General features: G+C 38.5%; 1 protein-coding gene across 4 annotated transcripts in view; it reads right to left on the reverse strand.

The window, feature by feature from the left end:
* COMMD10 (COMM domain containing 10) overlaps window positions 1–27,745 on the reverse strand; it is a 155,805-nt gene that overhangs the window by 58,193 nt on the left and 69,867 nt on the right. The window contains exon 6 of one of the 4 annotated variants that reach the window (XM_067568720.1): window positions 23,960–24,528. The exons of the other annotated variants lie outside the window; for them this stretch is intronic. Within the exon in view, the coding sequence (XP_067424821.1) occupies window positions 24,499–24,528 (30 nt within the window). The 3' untranslated portion in view covers window positions 23,960–24,498. Of the gene's footprint in view, window positions 1–23,959; window positions 24,529–27,745 lie in introns of those variants that run through there. 4 annotated transcript variants of the gene reach the window in all.

The following is a 27,745-nucleotide window of genomic DNA, read 5'->3' on the forward strand; positions in this document are numbered from 1 at the left end:
TGCAAGACAGCTCTGCCATGCCTGGGGGTTGTGGAGCAGAGAAGTCTGGCAGTACCAGCTCTGAGCAACAGACCATCACACTCCTCAATGGGGGAGAGAAGAGGGACTAAAGAAAAATTATTCACCAGGCTCCCAAAAACAGACAAAAAAAAAAAAGAAAAACAAAAAATGTTGGCAAAGAAAAATCGGGAGCAAAGTGAACCACTATTTGACTGCTGCCATTGAGGCAGAAGATCTGGCAGCAAGCCAGAAAGGGGGACATGGCTAGCATGCGCTGTGCTATAGATTTGAACTGCAGACAGGAGGGGAAATGCCCATACATATGACCATTGTGGGAGATGCTGAGCTGCAGAAAAATTTGTATTATGGTGAATTTCCCTGCACCCCTTGTTCCTTGTTTTACTAGGAACACTGAGCCTGAGAAATTTCTCTCTGTGCAGGAGTGACCCCTGCAATCAAAATCTGTAGCGTCCTTCCCTGATGCCTTTTATTTTCTTTCCCAGTTTCTCAGATGGGGGGGAGGGGAGTAGGAAGGTATGGGGAAAGAAGAGAGAAATTAACCTCTTAGGACTCTCACACTGAGGGTACGCTAACCTTACAGGTGGCCTCCATGGTTTGAGACAAGATATTACAAAAGAGGGAATCTGACAGGAAATTTGTAGCAGCAGCATGTGTAGGGTCCAGTTGGCACAGCAGATAGGGCACGGCCAACCTACAATATGAGCAGGATCTGGTTAGCCCAGGCATTTTTGCACCCTTTTCTGCCAGCTTCTCTATTCCTCTGGCTGCTTATGAGGTGTTCCTGTCAGAGAGGCCCACTTGGACATGCTGCAGCAGCCAGTTATCTGGGTATCAGAAGCGGTGTGTCCAGCAAGCTTGCTAAATAAGCTTCTCAGGCTAAATAAGATCTCAGTAATGCTTAGACTCCATAAGCTGAATATTAAGATAAGGACAATCCCTTTTTGGTAGTTTTTGTTCGTTTTCTTGGGCTGAGCAGGGGTCTGGTAAATCCTTCCTGCAGTTGCTGGAGGCAGATTGGTCTCGCTGGGTTTTCTCAGATATGACCACTTCCGGTCTGCCAGGACCGGCAGGTCTGGTCCTGCCTCCAAGAAGCTGCAAGTAGGTTAAGACCCATTGTAATAGATCTATGTTCTTTCCCTGTGAAGAGGAATGACTGGATTCATTTAAATCATATGCAAAAGTTTTCTTTTATATACCATAATTTCAGGCCAGACTCTTATCACAAGAACTACCAATAGGTAAAAAGTAGAAAATATACTATCATAAGAATGCAATTTTTTAAAAGGCAAATAACATTTTCAACAATAAAATTTCTTCCCTCTCCCCACAAAAATCCAACGAGCAGCACTATCACAAGGTACACAGCCCTCTCACAACACTTTTCCCTCACTGAGGTAAATTCAAAAAGATCCAACACATAATCTACATATGATTTTAACTCCTTCAAGAGGCAGCAGTCATGTAGTTCAATTTATAATTACAGAAAGATACAGGGAAATTAGTACAAAGGTATTTCTTCTCGCCAAGGCGTGCTTCAGTCCTACCCCTTCTGAGGTGTTAAGGTCCAAAGCATATCAGGAACCAAAACAACCACACCTGAAACCAAGGCCATCCAAAAAACTCCACCCTTCTATGCAGGGCTTATCTACAAGCAGTCTGTGCTTCCACTGATTCACCTCCAAGGTCTGGTCATCTCTGGTAGTAGGGGCTTATCAAGCGGGCAAGCTACATCAACTTCTGGGAAGCAAACAGACTTCTCTCTGATCAAGAGCAGCAGAGATCTGCTTCTCTTCCCTGGTGACCCCTCCTGGAGGCTGGAGTCAGCTCCTTTTAACTCCCCTCTCCATGCCTGACATTTGCTGCAAATATAGCAGGGTGGGGCCATCTGGAGCCCCAACTTCTCCTTGCCGGTGTGGGGTCTATCTGCCTCATTAACGCCTTTGTTGCCAGTGTGGGGGCTATCTGCCCCATCACAGTGATTAAATAAATATTTAAACAAAAAGATTCTTTCCCAAAGCTATAGTGTGTGTCTGACCAAACTCAGTGCATGCTTCCACTGTCAGTAATTGTATTTTAGATGTCTTTACAAAGTAAAATGGACTTGTGAATTCACAGAAAAGAACGTCAAACAAACTAACTCTAAGCACTGGTTTGGAATACCAAAGAAAGGATGAGCAGCTGCAAATGCCGAGGTACAGAGTGCAGCAGTACAGGTAATAGTATGAGACAGGGTAAGTTACCCATACCGTATTTATGCCTTTTTATCTCTGCAGCCAGGAATCTCAAATCCTACTTTAAACCTGTGTCTCAAGCAATCCTAAATCCAGCCTTGGTTCTCCAGAAACCAATGGTGTTATGAACGCTCAAACAGTGAAACTGTGGAGTAGAAGGGGAGGAGTCATTACATTGTCATTTTATCACAAATGTGCAGAGATAATTTTAGAGAAAGATTTTGCTTCATCTGTAAACTTTTTTTGTTAATTATGGTTCTATAAAAGTTATTAAAATGAATGATGCAATAGTCATGCAATAAATAAATGAAAAGCAAATATATATATATATATATATATATATATATATATATATATATATATATATAACGGGAATGTTTATTAAGAACTTGTTTTATGCTTAAGGCAATATTTTACTCCTTGTACAGTCAAATCTAGTCATGGCACAAATTGAAAACTACTGTATAAAATGACTTTATGCAGAACTTGTAGACTGTCATTTAACTCCTCTGATAATTTCTCTAAGCAGTTTATTTACTAAGACAAAAAATAAATAAAAGACAAAATTCTAAGGCTGTGGCTACACTGAAGGCGGCAAAGTCGTCACTGTCAGATCAATTTTTCTGGATCGATTGAGCAGTCAGTGAAGACCCGCTCAGTCAATCCTGAAATCAACTTACTAAGACCACCTTCGCAAGTGGCGTAGCGCTGTGTCAATGGGAATGCGACTCCCGTCGGCACAGTGCAGTGAAGACGGCGCGCAGAAGAGGAGCCCAGAAGTCAATGGGAATTACGCGAGTTTTTTGCATAGCTTGCGTAACTCCCGTCGACTGCCGCCAAATCCCAGAGGTAAGTGTAGACAGGATCTAAGAGAAGCAGAGGGGTAAAAATGTTAAAAGGACCTAAGGAGTCTAAGTCCCATTTTCAAAAATTACTTAAGCACCTAAGACTCTTAAGCACCTATATCTCCATTGGAAATGTGACTTATACACTTTTGAAATTTTTCCTGAAATTATCAGCAAAAAATTATTGCCCAATGGATGTAAAAGTGATTTGCAGAGAAGTAAAACTCAGCTATAGGATGATAGCATTACTGTCCACTGGAGGTTACTCTGTCAGCCCAATGAATTATAGCTTTTCCCGTAAAATGCAAAATCTAGTCAATTCAGCCCTTAAGAGTGTCCTACAAATTATTTTTAAAAGCTCTTCCTTATGATGTATAAAGAGGGTTGAAATGGCAGGGGTTTATTTTTTGTTGTTGTTTTTACTCTGCTTGGTGTTTGTTTTGTTTTGTTTCTTACACTAGAAATATCAAGAATGTCAATTCTCGTCATCCTTGTATTTTTTGTGGAGGATGTGGGGATCTTGGAGTTTATACATTGCTAGCCCACACAACTTATTTTAAAGGGTGAGGATGCAGTAATGTAGCTATAATAGTGCAAAGTGCTGCAGTCATGTCAGGGTCCACAAGGTTATGGGGCCCAACCAGATGGAATGGTGCAACACCATTCACTCTAATGTGGCCCCACTGCCTCTTTGTTGGACAGAAAGGTGTTGGGGTGCTTAGATTTCAGAATGAGGAAGGGAGCCCTAACCTATTCTTGCATTAGAGCCCTTTGTGGCCCTGTTATGCCACTGCGAAAGTGCTGAGTTTTAACAAAGACATCCTGTTAGCTGCTGAAATAAAAAGACAAACAAATATACAACAAAAACAGACCAAGATTTTAAAAATGCATGCCTAAAGTTAGGCTCCTAAATCCATATTTAAATGAAGAGATAAATAAGTGGCCTGATTTTCAAACGTGTTGATCACCCAAATAGCTCTCACTGAAGTCATCCAAAGATGTAGCGTGAATACAGTGAGACATATCGAACATAATGTAAAAATCCTTATTATCGGTCATTAGACCTGAACATAGTCTTTTTAACAAGGCAGATGAATTGATACAAAATGATTAAGAAAAAATGCTTAACATGTATCTAAATATGCATTTCATAAACACAATCAGTATGACATTAACTGATAAGCAAATGGTCACACAGAGACCCATGGTGTATAATCATACGCAATGTTATAATAAGCCCAAGAGAAAAGGATAAAAATGTACCAGATCTTCATTCACATTCAAACAAGGATTTATACTCCTATGAAGTCATTTAATTAAAAATGAACCGTGCCTGTAGTGTATCTTTGGGTTTCAGTGAAGTTTAGAATAAAAAGAAAAGAAATCAAGCAATGGCCTATTAAACCATCTTCTGTAAGGTTACTTCCACTTATGTTAGTCATTCAGGGCACCTTTTAAACCCAGCCTTCCATGAATTCTGTATCATTTGATCCAATTCCCTATTTTCAGCTAAACGAAATTATGTATATCCTAAAAGACTGTAAAAAAATGTAAAATGTAAATGTAAAATATTTTCTTACTATTTTCTGTATTTATAAACGTGACCATCACTACAGTAGCGTGGCACTAGTTTATCTGAGTGGGCATTTAATCAAATCAACCTCAATTAACTGGAACTTGTAATAAAAATATTTTTCTCTTGTGACAGATGTGCAGTGTGGCAAAAAAGCACAAATTATTTGTATTTAGACATGAAGATTGAGGTTTTTACAAAACCAGGAGAAAAGACTTATGAGTCATGGATTGTACATGCCAGTGCATCTACACAGTTTTCTTCACTATTCATCATTATTTGTATTCAAGCAGCATCCACAATGTGTTCTCATCCACAGAAGAACACAGTCCCTGCCCCAAAGAACTTACAGTCTAATAATAAGCAACATACCAACAGTGTAGGAAAGAGGTATAGTCAATATCTATAATTTTCATATATACCTTAACATACATGGTTATTATAGGCAGGACTGAGAATGCCAAGCAAGGAGATTGGGACTGGGAATACAGTGGTGGGCCTAGCACTTGGCAGCCAAGGAGACTGGAACTGAGGTAAGAATTCTGAGAAATGGAAACTGGATCTAGATAGGTAAGGAGATTGGACCAGGAACAAGGAGCCAGGGGTGAAGAAGAGAGAACAGTCTAGATCAAGGAGAGGATGGGGCAGAACAGACTGACCACTTATGCACACTCCTCTTGAGACCCTGGAATAAAACGCAAAATCCCCGAGTCTCTTCATTCCCCTGCTGCCAGCAAACATTTGTGAAACCAAGAGGCAAGTATCCATAGAAAATGGCAACCTATAACTGCTATCAATTATTCCATTAGCAAAAGAGACAGTGATCCGTGCAGTCAATCTAAAATTTCTAAAACCTGCTGATGACCCATGTGGGTGTCAATGCGATGCCATATGATGGAATTTGTTTTTTTGTCAGTTTGCTTTTTTTTAAAAATCTAGGGAATTACACACCTGTGTACACAAACTATGTTAGTACATGACAGAACGAGGAGCAATGGTCTCAAGTTGCAGTGGGGGAGGTCTAGGTTGGATATTAGGAAAAACGTTTTTACTAGGAGGGTGGTGAAGCACTGGAATGGGTTACCTAGGGAGGTGGTGGAACTCCATCTTCAGAGGTTTTTAAGCTGAGGCTTGACAAAGCCCTGGCTGGGATGATTTAGCTGAGGTTAGTCTTGCTTTGAGAGGGGGTTGGACTAGATGACCTCCTGAGGTCCCTGCCAACTCTAATCTTCTATGATTCTAAAGAAGCAATATTAAGTTTTCAAAGTCAATAAGTTAAAAGTTAGGAAATCACAGAATTAAAGTTGCCTCTGCATATTGTAATGCATACCCTCGTGTACATGCATTATGATACTCCTCAATTACATGATCATATACTCATTTTTTCCATAGGACCCTTATGGCTTGCAATGTACAGGAGGCACCTGCTCTAGGGATGAATCAGAGTTTGTCATGAAGGAGACTTTTGTAGAACCATGCTTCATTTGTTGCAGAAGTTGGAAGGTGTGTAGTGAATGAGGCAGGGAATTGCAGTAAGAGACAGGATGGTCTCAGGGTTAAAGCAGCTGAGTGCTGCTCTGAGAAGTGGATTATATCTCTGCCTCTGCCACAGTTTCTATGTAGTGCTAGGCAAGTCTCTTAAATCCAACTTTCACAGGGGGTCACTAATTGTGAATTCCTCATTTCCTGGGTGCCTGAACTGTGTCACTAGTGTCTGATGTGCAGACACGCTGAGCATTCACAACTGCAACTGAAAGTCAATGGGAGCTGTGCTTTGAATGATAAGTTGCTATATAATGGTAAGTATTTTGAAAAAGCAGGTCCTACATGTCTCAAATTAGGCACCCAAAATTGTGGACATTTCTGACCTTAATCTCTCTGTGCCTAAATTCCCCATCTATATATATGACAAAGTAGACAACTAAGAAAGCTTCTTGGACCTACAGGAAAACACATCTACAACTGTGTTACTGATAAAAACTTGTAAAGTCCATTAATGTATATGAGCATCTTTCAAATGACATTACAGTCTCCCCTGCCTTGCTAACATTTATAGAAAGAACTGGTTTGGATGAAATTACCATGGTGAAAAAGTATCTTCAGTTTGATAAGTAATTTTTCCCAGATATGATGTCTGGTTCCCAATTGTATGCAAGAATCAATATTGTTTGGTGAAAAAGACCAATTCTTTCTTCTTGTGCTTTGAGAGAAAAAAAGATATCCAATGCTGGACAAAAAACCTTCCTTTCTAAATTGAAAAGCAGTAGTAGTAGTGAAGACTCTGCTCTGAATCACCAATCAGCCTATTGAAATATGTGCTAATATGCTCTGATGAGCATGCATAATGCTGTACAAAATGTCACAAATGAGGCTACAAAATACGGGACAAACTAGTTTACATGCCTTAATATAAAAATGATAAATCTCTTTCAACTTGAAGCCTGTCATACCCTTATTTGATAACTAATCTGGTATCCTTGAGTCTAAATTTTCCAGACATGTTTAGACTGTAACCACAACAAAAATCTGCTGTTGCACTCAAAAAACAAGACAGTTTTATCAAGTCTTTTGCATTCAGGGTAAAAAAAAGTTAATATTAAAAATCTGGTAGTCAAGAAAGCTGTTGTAAAGGAGAGACTTATATAGACATTGTATAAAGATATCTATGTTATACATAAGTTACATAGACAAGCAGTAAAAGATTTTTAAAGGACTTTTAAGCCTTACAGGAATTGTAACAAAATTCTTAAGCCTCCTTTTAAAAACATCTTAATAAAAGATCATTTTAAAAAAAAAGTAACAGTTAGTATATGCGAAATAATGTAAATAAGATACTTCATAAAGTAATGAATTAAAAAACCATACCACTCACTACTGTCTCACTGTGCATAACTAAACAAGCCCATTTTCCAGGTAATAATTTAAAAACATACTTTCAAAACAGAGAAACTAAAAACAAAGCCTTAAAACCTCTCTTAAATTAAACATGGAGTTATTTTCAGGTATACTAAGCAATGAACCCAGCTAAAGTAATTAATTGTATGTATTTCTGTGACAAAAAAATGAAATTACATCACTAAAGTAGCACCAACTAGGTGCAGACTGTAATCCATGACTAATTTTACAGTACATTGCGGGATTAGTAAATAACACACAACTAGATTCAATGGAATATTTTAGTGAGCAGCTTGAAAGTTAGTCAGGTTTTTCTTCATCATTTGGAAGCAAGATGTTTATACAGGAATATTTAACAATGTCTGCAACTAGCAAAGTGTCTGAACACCTACAGTAATAATGAATGCTGAACCATATGGTCAGTTCAAAATTCATATATAAATGTAACTACAGCATATTAGCAGTAACTAAATATGAAATGTATTACAGCTAAACTCTTTTCTCTTTAAATCCTTCTCTGCACTAGTGAGTTTTTCTCTTCTCAGTACTGGATGAAATGTAGGGACTATTAAACTTGGATGAATTTAAACACACGCAAACACAGCCATTTTCTATTTTTTCCGCTTTTTCCATCTCTCTTTCTTAAATTTTCTCTTCTATATTTGGTCTGTCTCATTTCTGTGTATCTTTCTTATTCAGTTGGCTGAGGTGATTTCAGAGCCATTGGCTATTATCTTTGAAAGCTCATGGCAACAGGGGGAGGTCCCTGAGGATTGGAAAAAAGCAAATATAGTGCCCATCTTCAAAAAAGGGAGGAAAGAGGATCCAGGGAACTACAGACCGGTCAGCCTCACCTCAATCCCTGGAAAAATCATGGAGCAGGTCCTTAAGGAATCCATTTTAAGGCACTTGGAAGAGAGGAAGGTGATCAGGAACAGTCAACACGGATTCACCAAGGGAAAGTCATGCCTGACCAACCTGATTGCTTTCTATGATGAGGTTACTGGCTCTGTGGATGTAGGGAAGGCGGTGGACGTGATATACTTTGACTTTAGCAAAGCTTTTGATTCGGTCTCTCACAGTATTCTTATCAGCAAGTTAAAGAAGTATGGGTTGGATGAATGGACTATAAAATGGATAGAGAACTGGCTAGAGCATAGGGCTCAACGAGTAGTGATCAATGGCTCCATGTCTAGCTGGCAACCGGTCACAAGCGGAGTGCCCCAGGGGTCGGTCCTGGGGCCGGTATTGTTCAACATCTTTATTAATGATCTGGAGAATGGAGTAGATTGCACCCTCAGCAAGTTTGCAGATGACACTAAGCTGGGGGGAGTGGTAGATACCCTGCAAGGTAGGGATGGGATACAGAAGGACCTAGACAAACTGGAGGATTGGGCCAAAAGAAATCTGATGAGGTTCAACAAGGATAAGTGCAGAGTCCTCCACTTAGGAAGGAAGAATCCCATGCACAGCTATAGACTGGGGACCGACGAGCTGGGCAGCAGCTCTGCAGAAAAGGACCTGGGGGTAACAGTGGATAAGAGCTGGATATGAGTCAGCAGTGTGCCCTGCTTGTCAAAAAGGCTAATAGCATACTGGGCTGCATTAGGAGGGGCATTGCCAGCAGGTCACGGGAAGTGATTATTCCCCTCTATTCGGCATTGGTGAGGCCGCATTTAGAATATTGTGTCCAGTTTTGGGCCCCCCACTACAAAAAGGACGTGGACAAGCTGGAGAGAGTGCAGCGGAGGGCAACCAAAATGATTAGGGGGCTGGAGCACAGGACTTATGAGGAGAGGCTGAGGGAACTGGGCTTGTTTAGTCTGCAAAAGAGAAGAGTGAGGGGGGATTTGATAGCAGCCTTTAACTATCTGAAAGGGGCTTCCAGGGAGGATGGGGCTAGGCTGTTCTCGGTGGTGGCAGATGACAGAACAAGGAGCAACGGTCTCAAGTTGCAGGGCGAGAGGTCTAGGTTGGACATTAGGAAAAAGTTTTTTTATTAGGAGGGTGGTGAAGCACTGGAATGGGTTACCTAGGGAGGTGGTGGAATCTCCATCCTTAGAGGTTTTTAAGATGAGGCTTGACAAAGCCCTTGTTGGGATGATATAGCTGAGGTTAGTCCTGCTTTGAGCAAGGGGTTGGACTAGATGACCTCCTGAGGTCCCTTCCAACTCTAATATTCTATGATTCTATTATCTCTCTCCATTCTCATCCCATCTATTTCCCTCTTTCACTGGGTTTCATTTCTTTTCCTCTTCCAATTTATTTTTTTTTATGTTCCTCCTAGTTGCTCTCTGGCACATTCCTTGTTCCCTCACACCCATTTCCCTCCCTAAATACATTCTTCCCCTCCTCCAACTATCACACACAAACCCATTAAATGTTAGAAGTATTCCAAGATCTTCTGCCCTCCATTTCCAGAGATGTACTCTTGGGAGCTCAAACTTTCCAGTCCATTTTTTAGCCTAATGCCTCTTAAGATTATCTCATGTGGTTACGCCCTCTAGAACCTGTTCCAGTTTCTACCTCTTTGTTCCTGATCTTTCCCACTTGCAAATCCCCTTCCCCTCTCTCACTCACACTCTCCATTTATCCATGAGTCTTCTACTTTCATTCATTGCCTGATCTGTGATTAGCCTGAAGTGTCTCTTTCTAAGGTCTTCTGAGACAGGGGAAAGAAGAAGAGGGAAGGAGGATAGGATCGGTTGCTGCTGCACTCTCTCAGAAAGCAAATATACACAATTTCTGTTCTCTACTGAAAGTGAACGGTGGCTACAAGCTGGTAAGGAGTGAGCACAGTGGCCCGGATTTTTAAAGGTAATTAGGCATCGCTGTGCCCAGCATTGCTACAATAAATGTTTTAGGAGCCTAAGCCTCATTTTCAAAAGGGATTTAGCCACTTAGGAGCCTAAAGCCCATTGACCGTCTATGGGATTTTGGTTCCTAAGTGGCTAAATCCCTTTTGAAAATGAGGCTTAGCTGTTTGCAGCACTGAGCACAGCAAGCCTAAATCCCTGTGAAAATCTATGCCTGTGTCTTTTGCTGTCCAGACACAGCGAAGTCAAAATTTGCTTCAAGCATATCAGAACAAGGAAAAAAGTCAAATACAATCTTTGGAGGATTATTCTGGCACTCTCTGCAGCATTGTAGACTAGGTGACCTCCTAAGGCACCTATGCCTAATGCTACTACTAAACTTCTCATCTTTTCTTTTCCAGCTCAAAATCAAGGTGCATGGTTGCTAGAAAAACTGCACTACTTATCAATTTTCAGTGCTTCCAAATGAGAAGGAAGGCTCCTTCCTGCTCTCCATCCTTGTACAAAAGACAGTATAAACATGATGACACTCTTGCTATGGGAACTGGAATCTCATTTTGTCCTCTAGCTCTGGTTTCCGACACCACAGTGCTCATCACTGAATAGAGGTCTAATGTACAAAGGCTTGAATGTGCCAGTTTGAAAGCCTATTAAGGCGCATTGTCTGTAAAAGTTTATTGAAATAAATATTTCCAATCTAATTCATATTACAATTCTGCATGTTCCTATTAAATGAAATTTCAGGTTGAGTAGATTTCCAAATTAATCTATTAAAATTCAATTCAAATGGCTAAAGTTAACTTGTCTTAAGATATGGTCAGGTTGTCTCACTTCCTTCTGCACTTCGGAGTATTTTCATGAAAGCAGGGTTAGTAGTGGAAGTTAAATAGAGCTTGAATGCCCCAGAAAAGTGTTTGGCATCATCATAATGCCTTCCCTATTGTGTGCTGAGCCCACCATCCCATGAGAGGCTTAGAAGTTTTCTTTTATTTCATCTCTCTTTGGATTGAATTTTGTACTCACTGACTACTGCACTGAGGTATCATAGTCTGATCCTGGTGAATGGAGAAGATTCACAGCACAGTGCTATAATGGTCAGCTCTTGAAAAACCTACTGACACCAGGACAAACACTCTGCTTGAAGAGAGCTTTGCTTTTATAACATATATTTTCTTCATTTTTTCTACCCCAGTTTTTCATTGGGGAAACTGCCTACAAACTTAACCCCAGCCCCATATGGTTTTATATTCATCTGATATTATACAGGTATAAAGTCACCATCAGATATGTTATTGAGAAATGTTATATACATGTATGTTGTTGTAACATTTATAATTTTAAGTTTTTTTAATAAAATATTTGTTTATCAGGAATTTATCTGTTTCTGCTCCTAGATATTCATCTAAAGAAAGAATGTTTTCTTTGTTACATCAAAGTCATTTCCACAGCAACCAATTATGAGGTCACAAAAATAGCAATTACATTTAGTGAAGAAAACACATCAGGGATAAATGAACCCTTAGGGACATCCATGAAAACAGGATGTTGGTTTTCAATATCAAGAACAGGAGAGGAGAAATAAAGAAAATATAAAGTATATCTGAAGAATTGTTTCTATACTGAATGGTTTTCAAAAGCAATCCATGAGATATTAACATGCCTCTAAGAAAAAGAAAAATACCAAAAGGCAAGCAGAATGAAGATACCTTTTCACTCCAGAAAGGAAAAGCAGAATATATGAGGTGAGCTTGCACTGGCGAAGGAAACTCCACCACATATTCTATTTCTTCTCCTTTTACTCACTTCAATACCACCATAAGCAATGTCTAGTTGGGACCAGATGTCCCATACTTCAGACCCAGGCAAAATCCCTATTGACTTCAGTAGAAGTATTCACTGAAAAAATAATAGATTACTGGACACTGTTAGCGTAACAGCACAACATACATTTAACAGCTGTGGAACAATCAAAAGCAGGAAAGGTATTCTTCCACACAGTACAGAATTATCACTAATGAATAGGTTTTCTCTGTATTACCTCACACTTTCTCTTTAATACCACTGGATACCTAATATAGCCATGGGAGCAGAAGACACACACTTCCATCTACAGTTAATCTGACATTTTCACCCCATCTTTTCAGATGAAGAGCTGAATGTGGTTATTTATGCATACATGACCTCCATGCTAGATTACTGTAATTCATCACATCCAGGAATGAATCCATATATCTTGAAAAAAGTCCAATTCACACAAATTGCTGCAGCCCACCTGCTCAGCCAGCCCAGATCACACTGAGCTCATCATTCCTGCACTCCACTGCCTGCACTGGCTTTTTAATGCATTCAGAGCACTATTCAAAATCTCTACTCTACTATTCAAAACTCTCTGTGGGTCTGACCCTAAAAAGCGCCAGTCCTTCAACTTAGCTTTCCCTCTAAGTATCACAAACATGTAACTAGATCTCCAACAAGGTAGGAAGGTAGAAAGATTGTTTTTCCTACCTTTATATAGCTGGGAGGCACTCACCTACTACAGTGATGAAGGCTAGCAAGAAAGACACATAGGATCTATGACTCATAACCATGCTAAATAAAGCAGCAAGGCACAACTAAAGAGACTGCTCAGCAGACTGGAGCATGTGTCTTTTTTCTAAGGAAAACACACTTCAGTTCTGAACTAACTCTATTCTGTCAGGATATGCTGGAGTCCCACAGCTATCATCAGTTTTGGTTTTAAGTGCTTTTGAGTTTTGTTCTCATTTCAAGAAAAAAAAAAAAAGGTATGTTCTTCTGACAAATTTAACAAAACCATTTTTTTTCTTTTTCTCCCACAGCACACAACACCTGACTGAACCTAACTTAATTCTAATTGACCCTCTAAATTCATGTAAAAATCAAATATGCATAAAAATCAAATTGCAAGTTTTCAGTCATTTGCTTAAATCTTTAAAAAGTAGATCTAGACTTTTTCCTCACACGAGCAAATCATAAAAAAGCACATTTTTAAAACAGAGAAGTTCTGGAGCCAGATTCACAGACGCCTTTAAGAGCCAACCAAAACTCCTCGAGACACAGGAGGAATTCATCCTGAAGAAAGAGTTTCCAGAGCCACTTTCCTTTGGGGATCCAGTGAGGTCAAGCAGCTTGACTTGATGGCCAGGACGCTGATGGCAAGAGCTGCTGTTGGGATGCACTGAACAAGACCACATCTTGTTCACATCCCATTTGCAGCCAGCAACGCACACTTTTTCAGTGCCCTTCCCTCTATGGGTATGTGTGCACAGCTGGACGGGTGCTTTCTAGTACAGGAAAATAGACACGTTCTAGCTCTGCTCAAGCTAGCATGCTAAAAATAGCAGTGTGGCTGCAGTAGCACAAGCAACAGCTCAAGCTAGCCACCCAGGTACAATCCCACCCAATTCTTTGGGTACATACTTGGATAGCTGGCCCATATCACTGGGGCCACACTGCTATTTTTAGCAGACTAGCTCAAGCAGAGCTAATGCATATCTCTCTACCCATGTGGGGAAGCACAGTCCCAGCTGCTAAGCAGATGCTATGTTCCGCTGCCTTTTTCCCTTCCTCTTAAGGTACAAAAGAAGTTGTGATCACTTTCCCTGTAGCTTTCCCACCCTGAAGAACTGCCCACTGCAGCGTCCTCAATCAGAACTTACAACACTGACATTTAGGACTGCCAGGTGTCCAGCTGTCAACCAGACAGTCCGGCTGAAAAGGGAACCTGACAGTGTCCAGTTACCACGGACAGGGGGAGGTGGCAGGTCATCAATCTGCAGCAGCCATGGGAGTAGTTTGAATGGTGAGTGCCCGTGGCGGGGCAGGGCAAGGGAGTAGGATGGGGGAAAGAGACAGTGGGGCAAAAAGGGGCACGGGATAGAGCAGGAGAAAGAGAAGGGAATGGGGGAAATGGGGTAGGGAGAGGGAGTTGGGGGGGGGAGATTGGGCAAAGGACAGTGTGGAGAGGAAAGGGGATGGGGCAGAGGGAAGAGAAGAGAATAGGGTAGAGTTACCACCTGCCCAGGTTTTACACAGTCTGTTTTTTGGCTTCTGTGTCCAGGTGCCATTTAGAATTGCCAGGTGTCTGGTTTTCAGGAACTGGCAACCCTAAATGGCACTTGAACCACAAAATCTGGTTACCGCAGAGTGGGAAGAGGTGCCAGGTCACTAACCTGCGCTAGCCCTGCTCAGCAAGGACCGCTTCCTACCTGCAGGCAGGCGGGGGAGAGGCAGGGCAGGGGGAGAGGTCTCGGGGATCCTGTCACCAGCATTTAGAAAGGTGGAACCCTACTGACATTAGCTAGCATCACCAGTAGGAAAATTTGACCCAAGGTCTCTAACAGTAACTTTCTCAGATTCTTTGTACAATTCATCTCCTTGTGAAGAGATCATATGAAGGCTTAATATATATGACACTGTTCCTTATAATTAACCACTCTTCAAATTCTCACTCTTTTCACCTGTCCCTACTTTATAATCCCCAGGACAACTGGTAATAAACTGACAGCTGTTTCCTGCTGCAATTCTGAAACAAACTAAATCAACTAAGCCAGCATTTTTAACATTATATATTTAATATAAATTCCACACAAAACCACCATTTTACTTGTATTACTTATAAACAGACTCAATAATCACAGAAAAGAACTGCAGATGACTAACACTTTATTTAATACTGCATATTAAACAAAAACTCCAAGACACAAATAAGGTTGAAATTTTAAATTACAGCAAGTCAGTAATCTAAAAAACTAAGGTTCCCACTGAAATGTAAACTTAGCTAAATTGTACATGTAGAATATAGCAGTTTTGATCAATTTTAAATGTATGCTTTCATGTTTTTCTTTTCTCATTGAACTATCCTGGGTTTTTGTTATTTTTATAATGCTGAAAACACTCAAGGGATTCCCTGTGCTGTTATTTCAGCATTTAAGCACTGAAACAATCATTGGCATGGAATTAGTCTCATACTGAATTAAATACATTAAAGTGCTATATCTTAATGTCTAAATGTGATTTTAAAAAATCCAACACTTAAATAACAAGTCTTGAAAAAGAGAGAGAAGGAGGGGCATCTCAAATCCTCAGCTCTCTCAGTTTTGCTGATTATTTGCCAGCAAAAACCTGAAAGTACTCTAGCAAGGGAATAGTCACCACAGCAATTAGAAGAAATATAATCTAATTTTATTACCCTATAAAATTGTGCAGAGCAAGGCCTCTTGACAGTGAGACCTACTTATTGGTCTTGTTTATGGAATTTTGGACCAGTGGTAGAGCAAAATATGGAAGGTCCTCTTTTTCACAGCTTATATACTATATGGTAGTAAAGTTAAGTTCTATTTCTTGTAATTGCTGTGATGATTAATCCTGTGTAAGAATGGGCTCTTACTACATGTTAATTTCATGTCCAATCACTGAAAAATTCAACTGTAGTTACTTCTAGTGTGCACACTTCCAAATATATTTCGATGTGCATATAAATAGAATAGTGCATTTGACTCACACATGGTATCTGCTAAAGGAAATTAATATAATGCAACACACACAGTATGTCATTTTAAAAGGCTTTGAATTCCCCCCCCAGTTTTACCAAAACACGTTTTCTCATTCACTGCTAGCAAATATGGCAAATTTGCAATATTTAAGAGAAACCAGCATTGATGTCCTACGGGTGCAGCCACTACCATCAGACACTGTGATGACATATCGAATGGTTATTTCTTGTCGTGTAACCCTACAGAATGTAGGAAACTCATCATCTTGTAAACCCAGAGCACTCGGGTAAAAGTCACCTTTAGCGGCACGAGCTCTTCACACACACAATATGCAGCTAGAACAGGGAGCATCACTCCCCACCTCAGTTCCTTTTTATCACTCAAGCAGATAGGACTAATCTGGATTTATCAACTGATGAATGAATAGCATGCTGTGCCACCTTCTCTCTCAACTATCAAGTTCATTTAATCATAGAATCTAAATGTATTTTATTGTGTTCCATTTATTGGTCTATTAACATAGTTAGAAGTAGACAGTAATTCAGTAAGTGACATTTTCCCCTTCAACTCTGTACTGAACTAATGAACTAATCACCAAGCTTTGTATTTGGAAGACGTGCTGCTGGAGTTGTCAACTTTCCAGTGAGAAGAGAAACACAGAGGTCCTAGCCATTTGTGTTTATGGAAGACCCAATGGTATTTTTCACAAGTATTCTGTCCAAATTCTGACTTGGGTAATTACAGTCGGTGTACTTAAATTCCCTTGTTATTCACTCTTAATTAAATTGACTCAAATGCTGGTAAATCACACCTTGCCCTCTGCACCATTTGTGTCTTAGGTAAAAGGGCTTTAGTGAGGTGAATTTCACTCTTCTTGAATAAAATGTTGTACCAGGTTACAATTAATATGCATTTCAGGAGTGGATGAAGTGTGTGTACAGCATAAATAAAGACACATTAAATGAATATGAGCGAGAGAAAAAACCTTACTGTATATTCCTTTGGAATCCTTCAGGATGAAAGGCACTATATAAATGCAAGATGATTTCATAGCAAAGAACTGCTACATTGCTTGTAAGGGAAGGGTTCTAAAGACATCTTCTTGAAAAATGGTTTTATATCTCATATTTTAGGAATAGGTACAGTTGCAACTATATGCATGGATTGTACTGATTTAGAGATATTCTTTACATAATAGCCAACTGTAACGCTGCAATTACATTGAGAGGCATCGTTTTGAGATTCTACGGGTATACAGCTCTCCATATAAAATTTACACGTTCAATGTCTATGACAGTGATCTCACGCTTTTTCACCTACCACTGGAAGTAAAATTTATTCTTTGCTTAAACATTTCTGCAGTTTCCCTTTAAAAGTTAGAGGGAATAATCTCAGTCATCCTTGTAATGTTTTAACTAATTCACAAATCACTATTCCTACAAAATAATCTGCTGATTGTTGGGTATATTTGATATACAAAGTGGCATCATGAGGGGTTGTGTAACAGCAACTCAGAATTTATAAAAAAAAGAAATCAATGGCTATTTTAAGTAACATTATTTCTAAAACATCAACATTTTAAAATTAGAAAAAGATCAGAAACCTTTAGATGACAGCATTGATTTTCTTTTTACTGAAAGATTTTGTTTGCCAGAGTTGGGCTGGAGAGGAAGGATATCATTGCTGAAGTAAGTTTGACAAAATGTTAGATGAACCTAGAGCTGTGTTTTTACTGAGTACAGTGTAGAAGAATAATTTTTCACATGGCAACCAATGCTTAAAGCCTTTTAGGGAAATTGTTAAAGTAAAGTAAAGAATTAAAGTAAGCCAGAGCTGCACACACTTGTAAAAGGCAGGCACAGAGATAAGAAGCTAAAGTGTGTTGATAAACCTGTCTGAAAGGGGGTTTTCTTTTCTGAAAGGATTTTCCTTTTTCTACAGTAGGTAATTTTTTCACACACTGAAGGCTTGCACTGTGATAAAAAGCCAGGTTGAACAGATTTTAAAACAGGAACATTTTAAAATTCAACATTTTATCCTTCAAGTTGCTATTTTGAGAGATGAAGGTAAAATAGAGTACAATATAGAGTGTAGTACAGTATTATCATTTGTATCACAGTAGCTCCAAGGCCTCAAATGAAGACTGGGCCCCTTTGAACTTGGTATTGTACAAACACACAGGTAGAGATAGCCCCTGCCCAAAACAGCTTGCAAACCAAGATCCCACTTCTGCTATATACAATGTGCAAATGGACTGGGGCCTCTGCAGCAGGGCCTAACTGAAGTCGATAGTGTAAATGCAGCAGTCTTCCTAAACTTCCTGCAAAGACTTATCTTCAAGCCCATGTAATCCTGTTGATGTTAAACTTATGCCAAGTCTTTGCAAGACTGAGGTCTCAAAGACAAAATCAGAGTGCAACAAACACTAGGAAAGAAAGGGGCAAGGATAGCTAATACATTTGTTCAGTTAGAATGGTTAGCTATCTATATTCTTGTGGGAGTGTGATTTTTTAATACCTCTGTTTCTGCTTTTTTAAATGTTAATACTTCTGGGGGGGTTGGGTTTTTTTCATTATTATTTATTTTACATTGAAAGTTTGTTTTGTCCATTTTAAAAATGTGTTTCTTTTTAAACGATAGCACTATCCTAATGCAACATATATTTATGAATGGAACATCTATACTGTAAACTATTTTATTTGAAACTGAAAATGAAAGTAAATAAACAATTAAGTAATTCCATGCCAGGTCTGTATGAAAAAAGTTTCAGGGTGTCAATACTGCCCAAATTATATTTTAATAAGTGTCTTCCCCATTTTTCAAATATCATAGACCTGAAAACTTCACAAATATTCTCATTTTATATATATATATATATATATATATATATATATATAAAAAACCTGTCTCTGTAGGCACTGGAGTATAGTACAGTATTCTCATTGTATCAGATGTGAACACCAGATCTGAGCTTTACCATCTTTAGATAAGTTGAACAGAATTCTGGACCAGATATCATGGTTCAAACCCATTAGATTCTGTATCTTCCTGCAAAAGCATTTTATTACTCTCTGGCATAGCACTGTTTCTCAGTGACCTCTTCAGTGTTTACCAATCTGGACCTCAATTAGGCACATATCTGAGACAACCAAGCAGATTCTCCCATTTTGGTTTAATAGCCAAAGCAAGTCCTATCATTTTCTACTGCGTGTTACTGAGGGCCACCTGGGGCCCATTCCAGCAAATCACTTAAGTATATGCTTAAATATAAGCACAAGCTGTTTGAAGTTTATTACGTTAAATAAGTTAAATACATTAAGTTAAATAAGTACAGTATTGCCAACTCCAAACATTTAAAAATCATGAATCAGACCTGCAATAGATTATGACATCAGCTGTAGTGCCCACACTGGCTTTTAAAAAAAAATTTAGGTTCTTTTTATTTGCATTCTGGTTTCTGAGCCTTTATAGGGCTCTCATGTGTTCTCAAGCATTTCTCCACCACCATATGGGCGAGGCACCTTTTTCTGGGAAAGCTGAGGGGCTTCCAGAAAAAAAAACAAAAAAACCACAAAATATTGTGAAACTCGCAATAAAATTGCGAGAGTTGGCAACACTAAGCATTTGACTGCTTTGCTGGATCAAGGTCTTAATGGACTACTGTCTTTACTTTGCAGCTGGTTGGCCCCTTTTCAAATTCTCTGAGGTGTGCTCAGCTGGTTTTCTCACTTGTCTTTTCTTTGGAGGTGCAGGAAGCAATGCAGACTTGGTTCTCCTGTGAATCTCAAACAGGACATGAGGTTGAAGAATTTCCCCATAAGGCAATGCATTACAAAGCATCTCTTAGGCCCAAAGCAAAGTAAAGGTCACCTTCATTTTGCAATTAATAGTATTTATATATTTATGTGCTAAAATTTAATATTCTTAACTTTTGCCATGTAAAACTTACTTAAATTTAGCAAGACCACCAAAGGATTTATTCTGCTCAGCATAATGAATTTAAAGCAGAGTCTTTTCATCTTAATTCATAGCTGTATGTAAAGACAGTCTATTTGCTGGGTTCTTAAATTTAGTTTCACATTATTTTTTTCTTCCAAAAGATCCTCAAGTAAGTGTTATTGCCTGTAATAAAATCAGCAACTGTGAAGAAGCCATATGTAAATTTGGCCTCTTTATCTTGAAATTCATTGCTTCTTTAGGTTCATTTAATTACAGCTAAGAAATTTCTTAAGGGTGCACAATGGAGACATTTGACATTTATGATGACGGAAAATGGTAGGGGGATTGTAGTGGCTTATGACCTTAAGTGGGTGTTCAGTAATGAATGATGTTCTACAATGCTAGCAGATCCGTTGACTGCTGCCACATTGTTAATAAGGTATTTTACATACTTCCTAGAAAAAAAACACCTTAAAACCCCAGTGATAATTAAAGACAACCTCTGATTTAGAAACCAGTCCTATTTTTAAAAGTTTAACATTTTCAGTTTGGTATCTCTAGACTATTAGGAATTTGGAATGGACTCTTATCAGAGCGGGCACAGTCAATCTGGTTCACCAAACACACACACAAAATCATTTGCTTAAATTGGCTCCCCTTGCAGATGTGAAAGTAGGGATAAATGATTATTCAGAAAATTAATCTGATCTAGTAGGAGACTAATAAAAAAAACAAAAAACGTTTATTTCTTTTGAAGGAATTACTATAATAGTGACATACTTCACAGAATCAACAATTTAGCAGTTTGGGGTAATTATTCTATCAGTGAGTCAAACTGCATTCAGACTCATAGTGACATTTTAATGTAAGAATCTTGATGGAACACACCCAGATGAAGAGCCTTCTCATGTTTTATACCCTGAACCAGGGGTAGTCAATTATTGTTTTGTCAAGGTCCACATTTTTTGGTCAAGCTATAGTCAAGGTCCTGACTCCAGAGAAAATAATGATAATAATAAGTGAACAAAAAGATGTCGGGATCTGTTCAAAAGCATGTGGTGGCCCGGATTTGGCTAACGGTTCACCTATTGACCACTCTTGCACTGAATAATTCCTTACCACATCTTCTGCCTCTGGTTTCATCTGATAGACTTGTTAGCCCTGACAGATGTAACAGCATAGCTAAATGCTCCATATGCAGCAAATGTTGTCCCAAAGATGAGGGCACAATCAATTTTTCATCATCTGGATAACTTCCGTTTTGCATGCATCCCTTCAACCTTTCTTTCTAGAGTTACAATCCAAGTTTCTTGTTCTTTTAGCAGTCCTAAAGAATATGATCCTACTTCTTAATGGTCAAAATTCACCTTGGTTTAGAAGTCAGCATAAGATTCTCTTAACTGATTATGGTCCACATCAGTCTGATGTAGGAGGTCCATGAAAACAATGATCATATAGAGAGGAACTCCACATCCTTTGCATACCATGAAGGGGAATTCCTACTGGCTTCCAGTTAGTGAAGGTGCCTTCCCATAGATCTCGGGTGAATTTCATTACTGTCCCTGCTTAGCTGCCTGCACAAAGCCAGATTATTTGGGGTTTGTGTGGGAAGAAGTATCTGAAGTGATTTGAGAATTCCAGATAAGTTTTATACATCCAGAGGGAGAAAACAATCTCAGAAGACAAAGCATTAAACTTGCAAAATAAAGCTCATTTTATAAAGAGTTCATAATTGAGTCTCACAAACCAAATGCCATTCAACAAGCAATTATTAAAACCTAAACAAATAACTAGTTCAGATAAAAAATGCAGAACACAAGAGAAAAACTGAAAATCCATAAGAATGGAATTCATAATTAGTTTCTCAATAGAATCAGATTTACTATGTCATCATCATGTTTTGCTTAACCTCAAGGACATAATAATACAAATTGTTTAGCCTCAAAGTCATAAGAGTATATTTCAGCAAATTCCATACCAGAATAAAGCTTTTCTGTGGTATTTTCAGCACATCAGGAGGTTACAGAGACATTTCAGAAAGGATTTCTTTTTTAAACTCAAGTTTATAAAATTAATTTTTGTTCTGACCACCCACCACTTCTGCCAGCATGTTTAAGGCAGGTATGCAGTATGTAAATCTAGGATTTATTCAATCTTTACTTTTGCTGTGTAGTGGGTGCAGGTTTAACAAAAAAACATGAGCCTAGGGCCCTGAATCAATTTTACTAAAAAGACCTAAGTGAGGAAATGCAAGGAAATATTCTCCTTTTATTTTTTAAAAGAGCATATTTTCCCTCTAACAATATAATAAACAGAACACTTAATTTTCAGAAAATACTGAAGATTTGATAAATTACACAGCAGACACTTTTTTGTGTGCTGGTCTTGGATGCTTATGTGAGCACTGCAGGGCACCCATATGGCAGCAGCCATTGGAACAGCAAAGTTTCATCTAGCAATGTAGTAATTTCAAGAAGTTCAAAGAAATTCTGATCACCAGAAATTTTAGAAATACTAATCAACCTCAGTATCATTCAATTTACAACCAGGTGCCACAGACCACTATCTTCAATCATTATCCCAGATAAGGCTCTACATGCCAGCCTGTAAACTTAAGACTCCTATCTATTAGGGGGAGGCTGGAGACCTAGCTTTCCCCCATCCTCTTGGCATGGCCCTGAAGCCACTTAAATCAATAGGAATATTTTCACCGAATTCAATGGTCTCTGAATCAAGCCATTTTGACTTACACCAGACTTGCTGCTTTCGGTTTCCATAAGGTTTTTTTTTTTTTTTTTAAAGTATCACTGAATTTCCTGACCTTAGAACTTAAAAACATAAGTCCTATGTTCCAATCATGGTGTTATAAATTAAGAGATTGCTTAGAAATATAATCCCACTGGTTTGTTTTGTTTTGTGTTGGTTGGTGTGGTGTGGTATGGTGGGTTGTTTGTTTGCTTGCTTGTTTTGGGGGTAGGGGAGAGAGAAGAAAAAATGTTATGGTTACCAAACATTCATGTAAACAGAGAAATGCCAGGGAAATCATGGAGTTCATAACTGAAAGAAAACAATTTATAAAAGTCATTTTGGTGTTGGGAGGCGGAGGGGAGGTCAAACAAGCATTCCCTTAGTCTTAAACCATGAAAGCAGCAAATAGGTCAGCATGTTCTTAAAGAATGTTTGACTGGCACTTCAGCACTGCTCTTTGGAGGATGCTGCACTAGGCAGCACAAAGCGTTACTAAGAACTAGCCGTTGCCCATACAGAAAGTGGAGATAGCTATCACATAGTGTGTTCTTGTTGTCTAAGATAAAGCATGGTGGAAAAATTCATTTTATTTTATTGTAACAATATTAAAAGAGTCCATTGCAACAGGGCCACTTTAATCTTTTTCTTTCTTAACTTGACTCACCCTAAAATTCAATTCTTTTGATTTGATTTTCCTGGAGTTATTCTTCAGTCCCATTGGAGCCCTGAGGCTGTCTCTTCCTTCACTCAAGTTCTTTGTTTTATTGTACATATTGGTTTATGGATTTAAACGTTTTAGAGAACATGGGGGGTTGGACTGAATAAATAAATAATAGTCATGACCTGTCCCTCTGTGTTGCTTAATGAAGTAAAAAAAATAAATCTGCCACAGTTAGGCAGCCTCCCTGCCTGTGAAGTTTCTTTAAACAAGAGATGGCATGTTTTATTGTTCACCTTTGACTACCACATTCACAAAACAAACAGAAGGTTTACCACGGGAGGTAGAGAGAAATCAGACAATGTCCTAAATTCACTAATCCAGTAAAACAGCATGGAGTTACTACAATTACTATGGGAATATGAGAGCTCATCAGAATCATAGTTCTAGGTGAATATGTTCTTTAACCTTTTATGCTACTGTCTCAAGGAAAAACAGGTGGTGTGCTGTTTGTGCCCACAGCCAGTAAAACTAAATATCAATTGGGAAACAGTAACATGATAAAATATTTGAAATGTAATCTTTGTCCCTAAATTGCAGCATTTGATTAAGGAAAGAAAGTCTCTATGTGTGTTCTCTGGCATTGCATTTCAGTTGATTTTAACACATTCTGTAATTGCAGCTGAAAAGAAGAGAGCCAACAGTGAAGGGGTAAACAAGAGACAACTGTTTTCCTTTGAGTCAATGTGGCTTGTAATTTATTCTGCTCAATGGACTGCTTATTGTCTTAGAGAAAAGTACAGTTATCTTTGGGTATGTTTATTGTGTATATAAATAGTATTCTTGTCTCATTGCTTTTTATTGTCTTTCGATAATGAAAAAGGACTTTCACAGACAGAAAACTTTCAAATCCATCACACCTTAAAACTTAATCCAATAGTCATGTTTTCCTTAACCATTTAGGCAAATTTCAGAAGTATTCATTAAAACAAGCATTTGCTCCCTCATTTTATGATTATCAGGTTTTAAAGTTTGTCCTCCAGGATAGAGTGAAGAAGAAGTTTCACAAGGCAGCATTGTGTCAGCTCTAAAAATAATATAGGACAGTTGCAGACTCCTGTAGGATAGTCCATCATATACACCAACTCTGGACCATTTGCTTCTCCATCATAATCCCACAGAAAAATCAAACTACATTTTTGACATTACCCCCATTTCCATGATCAAAACACTGACGTCACAAGCACAGGATGGCCACTTCACATTGGATTATAAATAAAGCAGCTGGGCTGTGAGGATAAAAGTAGGATGGAAAAAAAAGATCAAAAACCTACAACAGCAAGAGGAAACCAAAATGATTGGCTAACTATACTGAGATTCTCTATCTGTTTCTGTTGATCATTTGCACTAGTATGAATGTCTTTCTTTAAAGTAATCTCAGAGGACAGCATGAGATGTTTATAACTTTACCAAGGCTGTGGACATCATTACCTCGATTTAATAAAATAGCCCAATGTAGTGTGGTTAAACACTGGAGATGAATTACGCCATTTACAATATAGATGTTATTAGTTAAAAAAAAATTAGCAGCTTTTTTCTGGCAATGAACAGGCCAAAAGGCATATAAAAACCTGATTATATTGATAAAAGAAAGTATCATGAGCTTGTTAAATGTAAGAGTTCCATTTTGGGTCCTTGGCAAATGTATAAACAACTAAAACTGAGGATATAAAAATAAAAATATAGGTAGCTTCCTGCAGTTAGTTGGAATTTATTTAACAAATACTTTCATACCCTAGATATCCTGATTCTCTATTTTGAAGTAATTTACAATAATAAGTGAGACATCTCCAGATTATGAAACAGATATTTGGGGTTTAATGAGAGACACTAAAAGGCAGGAGTATTATACTTCGTAAAATTTCTATAGGGACATGTTTACCCATTCATCTGTATTATAGCAAAATCATGTTTTGATTATATCAACCTTTAGATCTAGGATAATTCATTTCTGAAATGTATCCTGTTTGGGCCCACTTAAATCAGCTTTCATTGTAACTTCATTGTAAAATAATATATGGTTGGACAGATGCAAATCTGAATATGGTTTCATTTATACTGTTTTTAAAGCTCAGTTTAAATGTACACCATAGATAATATCAGAATCCAAAAGCCAGTTGCCCACCCACCAGTCTGTTGTGTGTGCCTTTTGTGTCAGAATAAGTATTGCCATATGCCTTTCATTCAGATCATTTTTCATTACAGTGTGTGGATTCAACTTTTTAGGTTTATTCGCCTTCTTTTTATACCCACATCCTCTCCTTTTTCGTAATCACTCAGCCTGCCCTTCAAAAGGCCTACAAGTTATGACATACTTAAAAATAAAACATTAAAGGCTAAGAACAAAAGTTCAGTATAGAAATGCATAATTTAAGCCAGTATTAACAAAAATGCAAGAAATCAGGGTAAATTTCTGGCTGTGAGTGAATGGTGAAGTTTCAGACTTACATTAGCAGGAGGAATACCATACAATACCAGAAAACAAAATTAGTAAATATGTACCTCCTATTATGTCACCTATTCCAACACCAGTATGAATGTCAAAAAATATTAACAGTGTTAGGTGGAAAATCAGAAAAGGAATGAACTTTTTGCCACTTATTGCTTCTCACACCCCTCACCTTTATCAAAAGGCAACAACCAACCAAATATTCACATGCACATTAAAATACTACAGTATTTGCTTATAACAGAGTGTGTCACTATTCTAGCTTTAATTTACCAGAATTAAGTTATTTTGCACAATGGTCTAGTGGATGGGGTTTAGCTGTATTCCTGGGTCTGTCACTGACTTTCTGTATGACCTTAAGCAAGTCATTTCACTCCCATGTGCATCAGTTTCTCTCACTGTAAAGCAGGTATAGATATACTTCTCTTCCTTTGTAAAGCACTTTGTAATCTACAGATGAAACTGTCTGTATACGAACTAAGAATGATTACTACCTCCAACAAATTTATTTTAAAAAGGTACTTTCACCTACTAAATCAGAGCTCCTTCCTTTTGTATACATGGTTTGTCCTGATAAACTCATCTTGCCCTTGAGATCAGCTAAAAATAAAAGGTCTGTTTCAGGTCTCTGCTTCAGTGCAATACTACTACTCCAATATGTTTAGGAAAAGGCAAGCTCCCATTTCTGGGCACATTTTTCCAAAGATTCAATCAAAATGCAAGAGAGTATAAAATACACCTCACTCTCTGAAAAAGAGTACTGAAAGCAGGAAGGGGACATTTCACAGCATGATTTAAAATTTTTTTTTTTAAAAAGCATAATTTTGAAGCTAAATGATCTACAAATGAGGAAGAATTCAAGTGTCAGTACTAGTACAGTTATATTCTGCAATGATCATAATGCAGTTAGTTATACCAATGCTGAAGGTAAGGATGCAGTTTCACATGAAACCGGGCAGTACCTAGCACTGGCAGAATACAATTGTGTAAAATGCCACTGGGTTAGTAAAGCTCAGTGGCCAGGTGTGGTTTTCTAGTAAATGATTAATACAGATTTTAACTTTTTAAATGTTTATAAAATGTTATTTTATCTCCCAGATATTTTCCTTTTTCTTCCTCAAATATATTGAAAACTAAATATGATTCCAGTCCAATAGTGTATCTATATTTGGATTTTTATAAGCTCTTAATATTTGAACATTTAAAAAACACCATCCACACAAGCCCACAATACTTCCTTCAATTGCCAAATGAGTCAACAACAGCTTCACCCTCCCAGAAGTGCAACCATCCTACTACTTCAGCTTGCCCTGGCACTCAATTCTATTCTAAAGATTCTTATTCCACTCTCAGAACCATATTCTCTGAATGCCTCACATCCCAACCCTTCTCTGGCCACCAGCTGTACCTCTTTCAACAGTTCCAACCTTCCCACCAACTCCAGCCACTCCTCCCCATCTCTGTTCTCTCTCTCTCCTGCCCCTAAAGCCCTTCCACTTTTCTTCCTTCCGTCCCCTTATCCACCAGAGCATCTATTCCTCCATTTAATGCCCTCATAGTGTGCCCTCGTCATTGGCCCCCAGATTCTTCCTTTTTGCTGCATCTCTCCCTTGCAGAGACCCTCCTCTGCTTCACCCTCCTTTCCACACTCATGGTCTCTCCACCCATTTACAGGAATGAGGGAGAAGCCGCATGCAGTGGATGGGGATATACCATATGTGAGAGATGGAGGGGAGGAGGAGGAGAAACAGAGTGCAGTCTTGGCAGAGAGTGTACTTAAAAACTGAGTGGGGTCTGCTGCCTTCCTAAGAGTGGCAGAAATGCACAGAGCCCAGGCAAAATGCAGAGTGGTCCAGTTCCATTTACATAGAACTGCAGTTCTCCTCTATGAAGTGTAAGCACTGCATTGAGACTAATAGCTAAGGAAAGCATTACAAAATTATGGAACGTTTTCAGTAACAGACTAAAGTATTAATATGATTGTGGTATGAAAGTCA

This window comes from Emydura macquarii, unplaced genomic scaffold (genome assembly GCF_026122565.2).
Source record: "Emydura macquarii macquarii isolate MOO-44397 ecotype Brisbane River unplaced genomic scaffold, CSIRO-AGI_Emac_v2 contig_2897, whole genome shotgun sequence".
In the NCBI taxonomy this organism is placed as follows: Eukaryota; Metazoa; Chordata; order Testudines; family Chelidae; genus Emydura; species Emydura macquarii.